Source organism: Channa argus, chromosome 3 (genome assembly GCF_033026475.1).
Source record: "Channa argus isolate prfri chromosome 3, Channa argus male v1.0, whole genome shotgun sequence".
Taxonomy (NCBI): domain Eukaryota; kingdom Metazoa; phylum Chordata; class Actinopteri; order Anabantiformes; family Channidae; genus Channa; species Channa argus.
Genome location: NC_090199.1, coordinates 7462300 through 7477461, shown reverse-complemented (window position 1 = coordinate 7477461; position 15162 = coordinate 7462300). Strand labels below are relative to the sequence as shown.

Genomic DNA, 15162 nt, shown 5'->3' with positions numbered 1-15162 from the left:
ACTCTGCTTGCAATGAGCTACATCGTGAACTAGAAGTCAAAGAAAACTACAATAATTAATTATGAGAAACAATTTCCTATAGGTCACCTGATGGGGAAAATGTATCCACTACCACTGACAACTGAGACCGAAACCCCACGACTTCGGCAGCGGGGTCAGCAGTTTAATTCCTTGTCCCTGAGAAAGACACTGAACTCGAATTTGTATAAATCTGCAAAAAAAGACTACACAGTTAAATTCCCGCCTCAAACAGTTTAGGGCAATTTACAGCAGCACTGTTGTATTTGGCTAAATTATATTTGGCTAGATGTAGTTTGGAGAATGAAAAGCAAATGAAAAGGGGCAATCCATCCAACTTCATTGATCATATTTATTATGACATCAGCAGATTAAAATACATGTTCATTATATACACATATGTAACAGGGGGTTTTTGATAAAGTGCCAAATACCACTTTTACAAAAGCAAAAAACAAAAACAAAAAAAAAAAAGGAGGGGGAGGGGGGTTTGGAAGACCATCACACCCGTTAGTCTGGTCCCACAGTTCATTGCTTCAGTTTAGAGGAAGGCTGAATTGCTCAGTGCTGGCCGTGGGACGGTTTGGCACAACATTTACCCAGGAATCAAAGTTAACGGTTTGGAAGATTGTTAAATGGAAATGAACATCGTTTTTTTTATTATTATTATTATTATTTTTACACAAACCAACATCGACGTGTACAATAAGTCACGGCCTTACGACCTGTACTACAAATATTTCCGATTTGAGGAAACAGACCAGGTGTTATTGAGAAATGGTTGTAGAAATCCGGGACTGTTGCTCTAAGGTTAGTATGCGAGGAGGTTAAACCGTTTGATGGCGAACTCGGCGTCCTGCTCACAAGGGGAAGGTCGTGTGGTAAATGGACGACGCCGCACTACATTTTCCAGACGTTGTTTTTCAGTTTTCGGACAGAGGAAGTCATTCTTCAGACAGTGTTTGAGTTGATGGTCACTGTGTGATGTTACGGAGACAGTGACTGAGACACAACACGCAGTAGTTCATGAGATCTGGAGAACACGCACGCATTTACTTGCATGTATTCAGATTTTTTATATTTTTTTAATCTTCTTTAAAGTTTTCAAGAGCTACAAAAGGTTGTGAAAACAGCCCCTCGCCCGAACATTTTTTTTAACATTATCCCCAGTTGATCCCCTATGGCAGTGATGGATGTACACACACTCTGTGATGAAGACTTGAGTCTTTATCGCTACCGGTTGATCAAGATGCTGTAACAATCTGGCTTTTCTCAAAAAGGCGTCCATTTTGGAGACGTTTTGTTTTCTACAACAGAGCTGTACTGTCTCCCTTAAATGTTGCTCTGTGAGCTGTGAACATCCGAGCATACGTCCTTCAGCTGAGAGTGCCACACGATAAAGTGGACTGAGCACATTTATCTGGAAAGATCACAGACATGCTGTGGCTTAACTTTTCCTACTGGCCTTAGTATTTGGGATTTTGACCCCCGGCTAACTTTCTTCTTCCTCAGCTGGTGCCTCCTCCTCTTCCGCTTTCTCTTCTGTCTCCTCTGTTTCTACCGCTTCTTCCTCAACTTCATCTTCCATTTCCCCCTGCTCGTCTTCCACTTTGTCCTCTGTCTCACCATCCTCTTTTTCTACGATTTCCTCTTCCTCCTCCTCTATATTCTCATCCATGTCTCCCTCTTCGTTTTCCTCTACCACTCTACTCTCACTTTCAATTTCTCCTTCACACTTGCTGTCTTTTTCTGCATCCATTTCCACTTCCTCTTCCCCACTGTTGTCCTCCTCATTTTCTCCATCTTCCACATCATATTCCCCCTCCTCATGTTCTCCTCCCTGATCTTGCTCATCGTCATGCTCCTCTTCTCTTGTCTCCTCATCCTCTACTGCCTCGTTTGCATCTGCTTTTTCCATTTCGTCTGTCTGTCCTCCATCTTCTTCTTCTTCTTCTTCTTCCTCTTCTTGTTCATCTCCATTTTCCTCTTCATCCTCTGTGTTTTTCTGCACCACTTCCTGTTCTTCACCCTCTCCTTCTCTCATAGCCTCCTCCTCATCCTGGACGCCATTATGTTTGCTGTTGTGATTCTCCTCATCCTCTTCTTCAGCTTCTACACAGTTGTGCTCCTCGCCGTTCTGTTCCACTTCCCCATGCTGCGTTCTGGCTGTGTTACCACTATCATAGTCAGCTTCCTGGCCACTCCTCTCGCTCCCCCCTCCACCACTTTTCCTCAAGTGTATGTGGTTGTGGTTGTTGTGCTCCAGGTCCTCCAGAGTGAGTTCAAACTGGAAGCGGTCGTGCTGAAGGTGTCTGTCCGGGGGAGGAGAGGGAGACTGAGGCATGGTGTTAAGGTACCACTCCCTGTTCTCCTCCAGTGTGTCGAGCAGCTCTTGGGCATCTGGGTGCACCAGGTCGGCCCACGTCTCCCACAGTGGGTGGACGATGTAGTCAATAAAGCCCACCTGGGAAAAACATTACAGAGTGAAAGGGAGCTTGACTGCTAAAGACTCCTAATCTGCGAATCACAACTAGGCCTGTGCTCTGAGATCAAATTGGCACATATCACATAATACAGTAATAGTGGATAATCACATAATAATAGGTTCTTAAGAAAAACTTGCTGAGCCTTTCTAAAACTGTTACTGCCAGTTTCTGTGCCATTGCTTCCATCTAAGCAAAAGCATTATTTCATGAGGAAGATATGCCATTGTCAGTTCAAGCACAACTAGGCCTGATTCTGCCCCCCTCTGGTTAACCCGTTAGATCCTGCAGACATACACAAACTACCCAAGAAAGTACTTCAACAATGAGGCTGAAGAGGGACTATGCCATGTCTGTCTGTCTGCACCAGCTACCAAGGCCTGACTTGCTGGCTTAGTTTCAATGGTGCAAAGCTGCGCTACTTTCTCAAGGCTCAACCCCAAAACTGCAAAAATGTATTTTCCAAATACATTCACATGTATAGAGAAAGAGTAAAGATGGAGGGAGACAGCAAAGCCATTGTTAACAGCTAATTTCCAAGCCAGAGGACCTAGATAGCAGGTTAAATTTAGATTTGGTTAATGTGAGCTTGATGTGTTAGAAGAATGGGTACTTATGTAATACAAGTGTATGCTGCGTCTCACAAATTAGTCCTTGTACAATGAAATGACACAAGTAAAATAAGAGCTGTGATTAATCCCTGAACAGTCCTTGACAGGAGCTTGTAGGAGCATACAGCATGTTAGTGTTTAGAAGTATAATCTTTATTTATACATTCCAATTTATTATATTATAATCCCTGGTAATGTTTTTTTTAATACCTTTCCCTGTAATCTTAGATGTTGTAGACTAGGACCTTGGTATAGCACTGTCTGCACACTAACTGGAAATATTTAGATTTGCCTATAAGCGCTGCTACGGCTGATTTAGTCAAATGTTTTATCCGATTTATTTTATACACACAAAATGTAAAAAGTAATCATTTGAGATCTTGCCTGGGATCTCTGTGGTGACTACACCCAGCCAGGAAATGACCCTGTAATTTTGCTACTTTTACTTTTTATTTAGTTACATTCCACCTTTAGAGCCAAGACGTAATGGTAAGCTAAGATAGCCTGTTGCTGAAGTTTGTTAATCCTACAGTGAAAGAAAGTAAAAACATGTTAAGTCCATCTATTCCTTTTTTAAAATATATTAAAAAAAAAATACAATTGGCTGATTATTTGAACTGGAAAACAAAAGAAAATATTGTTAAATTCAAGTCAGTGACTTCAATTTTGACAGGGGAAGATGTCACTGTTGAACCTTTATAAAGATGAAAAAGAGGATGTGACTGTATCCACTGCAGACTGAACAGATGCTTTCCATTAATCCAAGATACAATAACAAAGGAATTATTAATTATCTCTTCATCTTTTTCACCACCATGTGTCAATACTATGGTGAGTAGCCATCTTACTCCTGTACAAATTGATTACTTAGTTGACGATTCTGCAGCCTCATTGCGTATGATACTAGATACAGTTGCCCCTCTGAAAAAAAAGGCAGTGAATCAGAGGAGCCGACCTCCATGGTACAATTCACAAATGCACAGCTTAAAGCAGGCGTCACGAAAATTAGAGAGGAAGTGGCGTTCCACTAATTTAGAAGAATCCCGGTTAGCCTGGAAAAACAGTTTAAAAATGTACAAAAAAACTCTCCGTGATGCCAGAACAGCATATTATTCCGCACTAATAGAGGAAAACAAGAACAACCCCCGGTTTCTGTTCAGCACTGTAGCCAGGCTGACTAAGAGCCATAGTTCTGTTGAGCCTAGTATACCCTTAACTTTGAGCAGCAATGACTTTATGACTTTCTTTACTGATAAAATTGCAGCCATTAGGGAAAAGATTCACCAGATCCTCCCTACAAATATTACAGATAGATCTTCATGTACAACAGCTCTAGAATCCTCAATAAGACCCCACTCCATCTTAGACTGTTTTTCACCCATAGATCTCACTGAGCTAAGTTCAACTATCACCTCCTCAAAACTAACAACATGTCTTTTAGACCCTGTTCCAACCAAATTGCTTAAAGATGTTCTACCTTTAATAGACACTTTCATATTAGATTTGATTAACCTATCTTTAGAAACTGGCTATGTACCAAAGGCTTATAAAGTTGCTGTAATCAAACCATTACTTAAAAAACCCTGTCTTGATCCAGGTGATTTAGCCAACTATAGACCAATATCAAATCTCCCGTTTATCTCTAAAATCCTGGAAAAAGTAGTTGCAAAACAATTATGTGATCACCTTTACAGGAATAATTTGTATGAAGACTTTCAGTCAGGATTCAGAGCTCATCACAGTACAGAAACAGTACTGGTAAAAGTCTCCAATGATCTTCTCCTCGCTTCAGATAATGGACTTGTGTCCGTACTCGTCTTACTAGACCTTAGTGCCACATTTGACACCATTGACCACAACATTTTATTACAGAGACTAGAACATGGATTTGGGATTAAAGGAACCACATTACATTGGTTTAAATCTTATCTGTCAGACAGATTCCAACTTGTTCATGTTAATGATGACTCTTCTTTATGCACCAAAGTTAGCTATGGAGTTCCACAGGGCTCTGTGTTAGGACCAATACTTTTTAATCTGTACATGTCACCTTTAGGCAAAATTATTAGGAAACATTCCATAAACTTCCACTGCTATGCAGATGATACCCAGCTCTATTTATCTGTGAAACCAGAAGATACTAACCAATTAGTCAAACTTGAAGCATGTCTAAAAGACATAAAGACCTGGATGTCCTACAATTTCCTACTTCTAAATTCAGACAGAAATGAAATCATCCTCTTTGGGCCTAAAAACATGAGAAATATGCTGTCTAACAATATAGTTACTTTAGATGACATAACTTTAGCCTCCAGTACTGCGGTGAGGAACCTTGGAGTTATTTTTGACCAGGATTTGGCATTTACGTCACATATAAGACAAATCTCTAGAACAGCCTTCTTCCACCTACGGAACATTGCTAAAATTAGAAGCATCCTGTCTCAAAGTGATGCCGAAAAACTGGTCCATGCATTTGTTACTTCTAGGTTGGACTACTGTAATTCCCTACTTCTGGGGTGTCCTAATAACTCCCTAAAAAGCCTTCAATTAATCCAAAATGCTGCAGCAAGAGTGCTGACTGGATTAGGAAAGAGAGATCATATTTCACCTTCACTAGCTTCTCTTCATTGGCTTCCCATAAAATCTAGAATAGAGTTCAAAACCCTCCTCCTTACATACAAAGCTCTTAATGGTCAAGCTCCATCATATTTAAAAGATCTCATAGTTCTGTATCGCCCGATTAGACCACTTCGATCCCAAAATACAGGCCTACTTGTGGTTCCCAGAGTTTGCAAAAGTAGAATGGGAGGCAGAGCCTTTAGCTATCAAGCTCCTCTCCTGTGGAACCAGCTTCCAATCCAAATTCGGGGAGCAGACACCCTCTCTACTTTTAAGACTAGGCTTAAAACCTTCCTTTTTGATAAAGCTTATAGTTAAACTGCTCACTCAACCTGAACTAGCTTTTCTCTATACATTTACTTGTCACCACTGTATACCATTAATTCTATATCCTACAACCTGTACGATGCTTTGTTGTCGCTTTTTTGTTGTTTTGTTGTTGCTTTTTTGTTGTTTTGTTGTTGCTTTTTGTTGTTTTGTTGTTGCTTTTCGTTGCTCTTTACTTTTCTTTCTCCACTTTCCACTCACCCCAACCGGTCAAGGCAGATGGCCGCCCACCCTGAGCCTGGTTCTGCTGGAGGTTTCTCCCATTAAAGGGAGTTTTTCCTCTCCACTGTTGCCTAGGGCTTGCTCAAGGGGGATTTGTTGGGTTGCTTCTACATACTTGTGTAGTCTGGACTTTATTCTTTAAAGTGCCTTGAGATGACTTTGTTGTAAATTGGCGCTATATAAATAAAGTTGAATTGAATTGAATTGAATTGAATTAATCAGATTTTATCAGTTTTTCTAGTCTTTCTTATCCTGCTAGATTTATGAGTAAAAGGTTTTCTTCTCTGACATAATAAAGATAAATTAAACTTGAATCATTGTAGAGTTTGTGAATGACCATTGTTGAAGGTGTCACCATATGCGTTTTTGATTTCGCCAGCCTTTTTTTTTTTTTTTTAACTTCAACGCTGTCGTATTGTACTTTCAGGTGTTTGTGTTCTTTTCTCCACCTACATCTGTATTATGATAGACCTCACGTAGCATTCATGTAAACTCTTTTTATATGCATCTTGGATTCACCCAACAATAAACAAGCACACAGTCACTTTGGGTAAGAGACAGAAAGCAAAGTGTTACCTGACTCTTCTCCACAGAGGCGGTGTGTTTGTCACACATGGCGCTGATCTCCATCCCTCGCTCTCGCTCTTTGTCACCCTGTCGGAAGAACTCCTCCATGATCCTCTCCGTCCACTGCCTGTATAATGGCAACGTCTTTGTGGGGTTGCTCAGGTCTGCACAATGCACCATGTTCTTCAGCACCTAAACAAAGAATTTGGAACACTATGTGTTCAATGTGCAAACTCGAAATAATGTTATGTCTACATTTCATGTCAAATCCTTGTTCTGCAAGCCTAAACTTTCGAATCCGTGTTAACGAAAATGTGAATGAATAGACAAATCACCTGTATTCGTTCTGTATAGTGGTCCAGCAGTAGCACGCCAGAACTCGTCACTTTTTTGGTCTCCACCATTGTCTTTAAATCAGCTAGCAGGGTCATGTGTTTAGACATGTCCGTGGCCAACACCTACAGACAGAATCAGAGGAAACAAGAGAAGCTCAAAGGTCTAAACCCTATGTTGATAACAGAAAGGGGAAAAAAAAAGAAACCGAGGACATAAGTTGTGAGTGACCTAACCTTTAAATCACAAGACATAAATCCAGTTCTTGATACTGCAAGCTTATTTCTTGCTTATACTGCAAGAAATCTACATTAATTTTGTAGGCAGCTGTGGAGCAACAAGGCTACTATGTTAAAAATGCTCCTCAAAAAATGCAAAGCAAAAGTCTTTTATTTTTAGATATTTAACCTGGATCTCAATGAGGTTTTCATAGAATCAAACATTTTCTTGTAAGGACATTCTTTTAAAAATAGGCCATACAATCTAATAGAAATATATTAGTTAACTACATTAGAAGATCTAAGGTGTCTTTAAAAGCTGAAATTGGAAAAACATCAATAAAAGAATAGATTGTAGAGGGCATCTAAAATGCCCGACAACCAAGCGCAATGAAACCCTGTGAAGTAAATAAGAAAAAACTAGGACATTATAAATATTGAAATTCCCGTAGAAAAGTAAGCCAGAGAGGAGTAGAGGAGTAAAAAAAAACTAAAAACAGTACTTTGGCCTAACTGTTTACAGTTTAATAATCTTAGCGTTGGTTGTTATAGACAAGGTCCTGACCATATCGATGACAAGCTTGCGCAGGCTCTGGCGCTGTCTCTTGGTAAGGTTCTGGAAAATGTCACAGTTTTCCTGGTGCAGAAGCTTGAATCCCACAGCGAGGTGATGGTTCTCCAAAACTGACTCATCATTATACATGAGGGCCAGCTCGGAGTCTGAGCACAGTGGAGAAGGGCAGAGGCGGAGGTGTGAGCACAGTTTGTGCTAATATCAAGACATATTTTACGGTTTGTGTGTGCTTGTTCTCACTGGTGTTGATGAGGAACTGATTTGAAACCCCAGGGTGGTCCACATCGTGGATGGCTGCAGCGAACAGAGCGGCGAGGATCTCCAGGTCAGTGAAGGCAGCCTAAAGAGAACAGAAATGGGCGGGGAAAAAAAAAAAAGCCCAACTCACAGAAGTTCAGAGAAAACACAACAACACATCACATTGTTCCTGTTGTCTATTTTTATTCCGAGGAAAATTGAGAATTGGGGCGCCCTTGTGGTCTAGGGATTATGTCACAGCATCATTCCCTCACATGCTCCTCTCTCGTTTCTGTCAAAATTATAAAATAATGAATGTAATAATGTCAAATAATTACAAATACAGGCAAAAGTTTGATTTGAAAAAAATCTGCATACACTGTACTGTGCTATTGAACATTAGACTATATTAGTATAGATCTTCTCAAAATATAAAAACAAATTTCAGATAATTAAAGGGAAAGCAACTAATCTTTAAATTTGACAGACTGAAGCCATGAAACATTTACTAGTTTTGCCTGAAGAACAACTTAAATCTTTAAGTCTACAGCAAAGCATCAATAAATTATGTGTTGTTTATGCAAAACTCTGACTTTTTAATAGAACTACAGCTTTCATATAAATGTAGTGCAAACAAAGGTGCTGATTTTTACTTTGAAAGTTAGTGGAGTATTAATACAACGTGGCATAAAGTACAGTAATTGAGTAAAAGTATTTAGTTACATTCCACAGCTGCATGTAGTTTTGGAGTGAGTGTGCGTTCAACATACATCGAGCGCAGGTGTGGACAGGAGAACGTGAGTGGACTGGGTGACGTCTGCAGCATGGAGGCTGTTGTGGTACGCTACATTTCCATGGTAATGGTCCTCCAGGGTCATCACGTAGGTGACAAAGGTGTCGACTGGGATGCGGAATGTCTTCAACAGCTCTCGCTCCTGAGGAGGAGGAGAGGAGCCCGAAGTTTACTCACGCTCCACCAGTAGTACAACGTGTACATCAGAACGCAAACTCCCACACATTCACACACTTCGTTTGTTTACCTGGAAGATAGTGTACATGATGCAGCTGAGGGGTCTGTTATTGGAGAAATCTGCTACTCGGAATATGTTAAAGCTCCACTTGTCCAGGTCCTCCAACTCCTGAGGAAACAGAACACAGAAAAACAATGGCAACAGACAACAGCAAGATGCAGAGCGCTAAAAACAGAGAAAGGAAGTAAAGTACAGGGAGTACTTCTGTATGTAATGCAAACATTAGCACAATGCAACATGAAATGCAACAAACATGTCTTTTGAATAAAATATGTAAAATCCTGTGGTAGTGTATTATTATTATAGTTATGCATTTTTAAGAAGTATGGTTGGTATTTGTCCATGTCTTGAGAGAAAGGTTTTGAAAGGAAAGCATCAAATCACGCCGTGTTCAAAGAGGCATTGATTTGGGTGACTTATTTTATGAGAAAACCAGACAGACAACAAGACCTTGGCAAGCTCATCCTCGTGGTCCGTGTTGACACCGAAACGAGGCATTGAACTGCTGGAGAGACTGGAACTGTGAGACAGTTTCCTCACTCCACTGATGTGACACATGGACTTGTCTTTCAGGGTGGGAGACGGGATTTCCATTTCGTTCTGCTTGTCTACAGATCGATTGACAAACAAACACAAACACAAGGAAGGATTTAGAAGGATTTTTCATTTGGCAAAGGTTGTAAATGCGGTTCGGACGAAAACCGAGAGGAAATCTCTGGTCCCACTCACCCAGGAAAGTGCTGGAGATGTATTCAGACACTTGGTTACCAGAGCGACTCATCTCTGACAGGTGGGACAGCTCTCTGTTGAGCATCCTTTTAAACTATGGCCGAATGAGAACAAAACATTTCAATCTGACATCTCAGTTTGATCATATTATATATACAGTATAGTGCCAATAAAAAGTCCCATGGCAATAAAAGGTTGCCATAAAATTCATTGTATTGATAAAAAGTGGTTACATTTTCCTGCATTTGATTTTTAAATTAAAAAAAAACCTCATATCGACACGTAAAACATGTACTGCAGTATTACTTAGTAACATGAACCCGCTGATATATTGGCTTGACAAAGTGGGGGAAGCCCTGCGTACTGTACCTTGTTGGATGCCATTTCGCTGACAGACCGATGTGTCTGAATGGTCTCCAGCTGGTCCAAGCACCAGTCCAGTTCCTCCAGCGTGTCCAGGGCCAGCTGCTGGTACTGCTGGTCTGACAGTGTTGCCCTGGGACTCATGCACACTCCACCCAGAGGAGACCTCCTAACAACGTAGCATGCATTTAAATCCCGAAAGAACTGCAGATTGATTTGAGTTAGCTCTAAAGGCTGAGATAGCCATCCTCCGGAGGACACACAGGGGAAAACAACATTACACTCTACGCTAGTAGAATATTTCAGGTGGTACTGACTTGACTGTTGGCGTGGAGACATTGGCAAGGATGGTGAAGTTGCTCCGTACTGATCGCAGACTGGCCAATACCTAAATCATCACACAGTGTCACAGCATAACAGGTTGTATACACAGCCTCAGAGAAATGTGTCATACATGTCCTAGTGGGTAATTATATATTCAGAAAATAAATAATACACAAATATAATGGGGGGGGGGGGGGGGGGGGGGGGGGGGCACTAGCAGCAGTATGAAACCTTCTGCATATTTTTTTATAATCATGATGTAAAACTCACTTGAGCAAAAGGTGTGACAATAAAGTCTTCGGCTGTGTGCCTGACAGAGGGAAGGACAGTGGAAAGAGTTGGAAAAGAGAGAAAGGGAGCAGAGGTGACAGGGATAATTTCATTGAAATATCAACACTGAGGTACAGACATACATGCCCTTTTCCCCTCTCACTTATTCTTTCAGTTTTTCCTTCTGCGTCTCACCCTTCGCTGGCGAGGGAGGAGTTACGTGAGACCGTCTTGGGCGACATGTCGTAGTCCGAGTCAGACCGGTAGAGGAAGGACTCTCTTCTCTGGCCCTGTGGGAAGGAGGTGTGCAGGGTGAGGCTGGGACTCTGCGAGCCCAGAGGGGTGTGACCCGGTGAAATGCCATTTTCTGCTTCGTAACTGGAAGGTGAGGCAAAAAAGGAGGGAGAGGTTTGTGATTGGAGAACAGCAAGGATATATTTTTTTTTTTTGATCAATAACTAAAAAGAAAAAGATTATTGTGCGTAAACCTGTCAGAATCTGCTTGTGTGATGGAGATGCGCGGCGGGATTCGGAGGGGAAGAGTTGTTGGACGGGACACGTTGCTGAGGACCTCCGGTGAACGGGTGCGATCTCGAGGGCGAAGCCAGCAGGGAACCTGTAGAATTACAGGGAAAGGATGATAGCGCAGAGGACAGGGGACATCAGTTGATTTGGTTTTGGGGACCGTTTGACTTCCATACTAGGCTGGATCTCAACTCAAAATCCATTTACAACTTAAAATTCATGCAAATTCAGGGCTGATAATGCTACTGGTTTTAATCATTTTTGTACTTTGCAGACAGATTTTCCTTTTCCTTTTCCTTTTTTTCGACACTGAGCGCGCAACCAATTATGTTCTTTACAGGCTTTACTTGCTCTGTTACAGTATATGACGTTGAATCTGGTAGCATTAATTTTTTTCAATTCACTGACATACTACAACATTTTATATTTATTTAAAGTAAAAACAGAGCTTTATCATCAAACACAGACCCTTTATCAGCAAACATATTTTTCTGTTGGATTGTTAATTTAAAAATATTTGGTTGGGCCGTTTTGATTTATCACAGGCAACATCAAGCCAGCATGAAATGTTCTCATTGATACAGTATTGTTACATAATTATATACTGTAATTTCAGCACTGAGTTGGAAATCATGGCCTGCATTAAAAAAAAAAAAAAGGAAGCAAACATAGGTAACACATTTAATGTACAAAAAGGAAGGGGGAGCCCATTGCTACAGCCACCATGCCCATGCTTCCTTTCTATACCTGGAGACTAGAGGACAGTCTTCTGCTCCTCCCTCTGCGTAGCTCGGCCCCCAGTGTTGCCCCAGACGTATAAGATCGGCTGTAGCGAGATGACGCCGCCTTCCCCCCAGCACCTGTTATGTCAGTGTCATTACCCTGTGAGACAGCAGTAAGAATGCGTGAAGGGAACGAGAGATACATCTAAAGATGATTAAAATGCCGTTTTCTTTTCGATCTGAAAACGGCGTATTGTACGGAACAAAAAGAAATGTGATCAAAATCAAATGTTTGTTTGGCTCGGAGCATGTGTGACTGTGTGTGTGTCTGGGATAAGGCCTCTACAGACCAGGCTCTTGGAGGCTGATCTGCACTGCAGTACCGTAGCAACAAAATACTGGGGGAATGGTAGCAGTTGCTAGGCAACGGTGCCGTGTTGTTTCCATGCTGCGTTTGATGTCGCTCAGACCCAGATGTGGAAAGATGCTCTCATCAATACACACACACAGATGAAGGGACACTCGCTCAGCATAACCAACAAAAGAACACTTGAATGATGCCTGGTATTATGTCCTTCAGCCAAGACGTTACCTTTAAAAGCAAACAGCTCATTTACATAGAGCTCACATTTAGCTGCGGTTTGTTCACACAAAGCACCGACTGTTCTAAAGTGTGAGTGGAGGTTGGAGGAGACCAACTGCCCATCCTGACTTTCTGTCCACAGATCATGATGACGGGAACAAAGGGCGCTTTAGTGTATGAAAGTCACAGGTTTTCAATGTTAATTAAAAAAAACACAGACACATAACAGAAGTATGTGCTTTCACAGAGACAAATGACAAAGTTGGATTTGCTCTCGTACATCGGCGATTGTTGATATTCTCACCTCTTCTCCAGTCACCGACAGCACGCTGCGGCTCTTCTTCATTCTGATTGGCTCGTTCTGGGCCCCAGGGCGGAGCGTTCCCGAACCCAGGCAGCAAAGCAGGTGGAGAGCCAGGACCGGAGAAGTCAAAAGGTCACTGCAAGGTCAAACCGGGGTCAGACCGGGTCGCAACCGGCCCCCATTGGAGCTCACTCCTCCAGCCAACCACCTCACTCCAGCTGCGTCCACACCTCAGTCCTCAGATGGCTGAAACTGGGTGTCTTGATGCCACAGAACAGTGAGGGGGCATTTGTGTTCCCCTCAGAGGATCTAGGTGCAGTCTGTTCTAAACTGTTGGGGTTTTTTTTTTTAATAAGCAAAAGGTAATAAAAAAAAATCTAAATATGTGCTTAATTTCTGTAAAAGCTAGAAGCTGTTGGGAACAAATTCATTTGCTTACATGTTGTCTTGCATTGGCCAGATAAGCCAATGGGATGTCCTGTTCAGAGTTCATGACCCTCTTCTCAAGCTTTCAGAAGTACATGTCCAACTTGGAGCGTGGTTCTCGTGATGTTTCCCAGTTGTGAACCTGGTTCCAGGATTTGCATTAGGAATCCGCTACCTCAAGTCAGTTTTCCACTTTCCAACGGTCGGTTGGATGCAAGTGCTGCATAGGAAGCAGTTTTCAAAAAATGAAAAAGTTCAGAAGTCAAATCTAAGGCCTTAGCTGCCAGGATCTATTGTTGAATCATGTTGAATCAGGTTACCTATAAGAAAACAGGTATTGAGAATTAAGATAAGCAGAAATTTTATATCATATAATTTTCTCTTCGAGTCACCTTCCTCCTCTCATTGGAGAACACACTGTCCTGCTTTTATATAATGAATTCTTTTAATCCATTATGAAACTTGAGGAAATCCTTCACCCACATGGCACAGTACATCTCGGTGACACTGGAAATGAACAATCAACGCTAAAAAAAACCCAATGAAATCGTCCTAAAAGTGTGTTGACTATATTCAAACAAATGGTTTGTCAACCAACAAAGAGGCCAAGCTTAGCACAATATTTTGGCAGTGGTGGCCCCGCAGGATCTGTACCTACAGTTTGGCTAATTCTGAGCAGACACTGCAACACCAAAGCTCTCTGGTGTTATATAATTACTCCGAGCAGTCCGGGCTGACCCAGTTCCAATGGATGGGACAGATTCAGCATATCAGAGGGTTTCTGATTGTTGCTCGTACAGACAGACTGTCGTGGAGGCGACTTTTACCAGGGTCACCAAGAACACACGGACCACTGAAAGGACACATCTGCACAAAGTGACAAAGTAAATTGTGTTTCGTGTCAAATGATCAACAAATGCACAGTGACACAGTGACATATATATATATGCACAGACAAAATTTGAGCGCACGCACACACAAACACACACACACACACACACACTTGAAGCCACCAGTGGTACCTCCACTACAGAATAAAGCAGATTATAAAGCAAGCAGCAATGCATCAATATGCAGCTCAACTAGCAGCCTGCTCTTCTGTTACAAAACACCCAAATTTTATATACACACACACACACACACACACACACACACACACTAAAAGCATGCATAAATGAAACTGCTCTGATATCATGCCTATGTGCACTCACACTGCAAGAGATAATCAGCAGACACATGTATCCAGTCAAGCTGCGGTATGTAAGATTAAAAACACACTCACCTTCATCGCCTCAAGATCAATGGCAAGATGGGCTGGGCCTCGCTTTCGCTCGTCTCCTTCCCCTCTGTCTCTCTGCAGACTAGCAATGTGTCACCATGGCGAGAGAAAAAACACTCTTCATGAATATTCGCGGCTTCACCATCATCCCTCCCTCCCTGTCTCTCCACTCCTTCTCCCCTGCCACAGTGGTCTCCCCCAGCCACCCACCACCACCACCTCCAACACAGCCTCTGTGGAGAACCCCATCTCCCTACCCCTCCCTCCTCTCGCACAGACGCACAGTGTGTCCATTAATCCCATACAACAGCCTCTGCTCCTCCTCTATCCGTCAGTACACGATGTTTTTTTTTTCTGGCATTGCCTTCATTTATTTCTTTTATTAGAGGCCACACGG

The 15162-nt window shown here is 41.9% G+C and overlaps 1 protein-coding gene across 10 annotated transcripts; it reads right to left on the bottom strand.

Annotated features, from left to right (window-relative positions):
• Positions 1–350: 350 nt before the first annotated feature.
• LOC137124075 (3',5'-cyclic-AMP phosphodiesterase 4C-like) lies at positions 351–14949 on the bottom strand. Of its 10 annotated transcripts, none has more exons than XM_067498705.1 (18): positions 14769–14948; positions 13500–13806; positions 13061–13390; positions 12199–12333; positions 11415–11542; positions 11122–11304; positions 10927–10966; positions 10650–10720; positions 10339–10501; positions 9970–10063; positions 9691–9848; positions 9250–9348; positions 8980–9144; positions 8213–8312; positions 7964–8118; positions 7183–7305; positions 6857–7039; positions 351–2482 (listed from the first exon to the last, which is right to left on the bottom strand). In XM_067498705.1, exons 3-18 carry the CDS (start codon positions 13100–13102, stop codon positions 1511–1513), a joined length of 2811 nt encoding a protein of 936 aa, XP_067354806.1. In that variant the 5' UTR covers positions 13103–13390; positions 13500–13806; positions 14769–14948; the 3' UTR covers positions 351–1510. The 10 variants fall into 10 exon arrangements, with proteins under 10 accessions (XP_067354806.1, XP_067354808.1, XP_067354809.1 ...); XM_067498707.1 differs by having other exon boundaries at positions 13500–13706; XM_067498708.1 differs by having other exon boundaries at positions 13500–13661.
• Positions 14950–15162: the final 213 nt, after the last annotated feature.

Excerpts from the sequence above, each read along its gene's own strand:
- LOC137124075 (XM_067498706.1), bottom strand. The coding sequence starts at position 13,102 with ATGAAGAAGAGCCGCAGCGTGCTGTCGGTGACTGGAGAAGAG. Across the intron at positions 9,849-9,969 it reads CATCTCCAGCACTTTCCTGG|ACAAGCAGAACGAAATGGAA; the intron begins GTGAGTGGGACC and ends ATCGATCTGTAG. Across the intron at positions 7,040-7,182 it reads ACTATACAGAACGAATACAG|GTGCTGAAGAACATGGTGCA; the intron begins GTGATTTGTCTA and ends TTCTTTGTTTAG.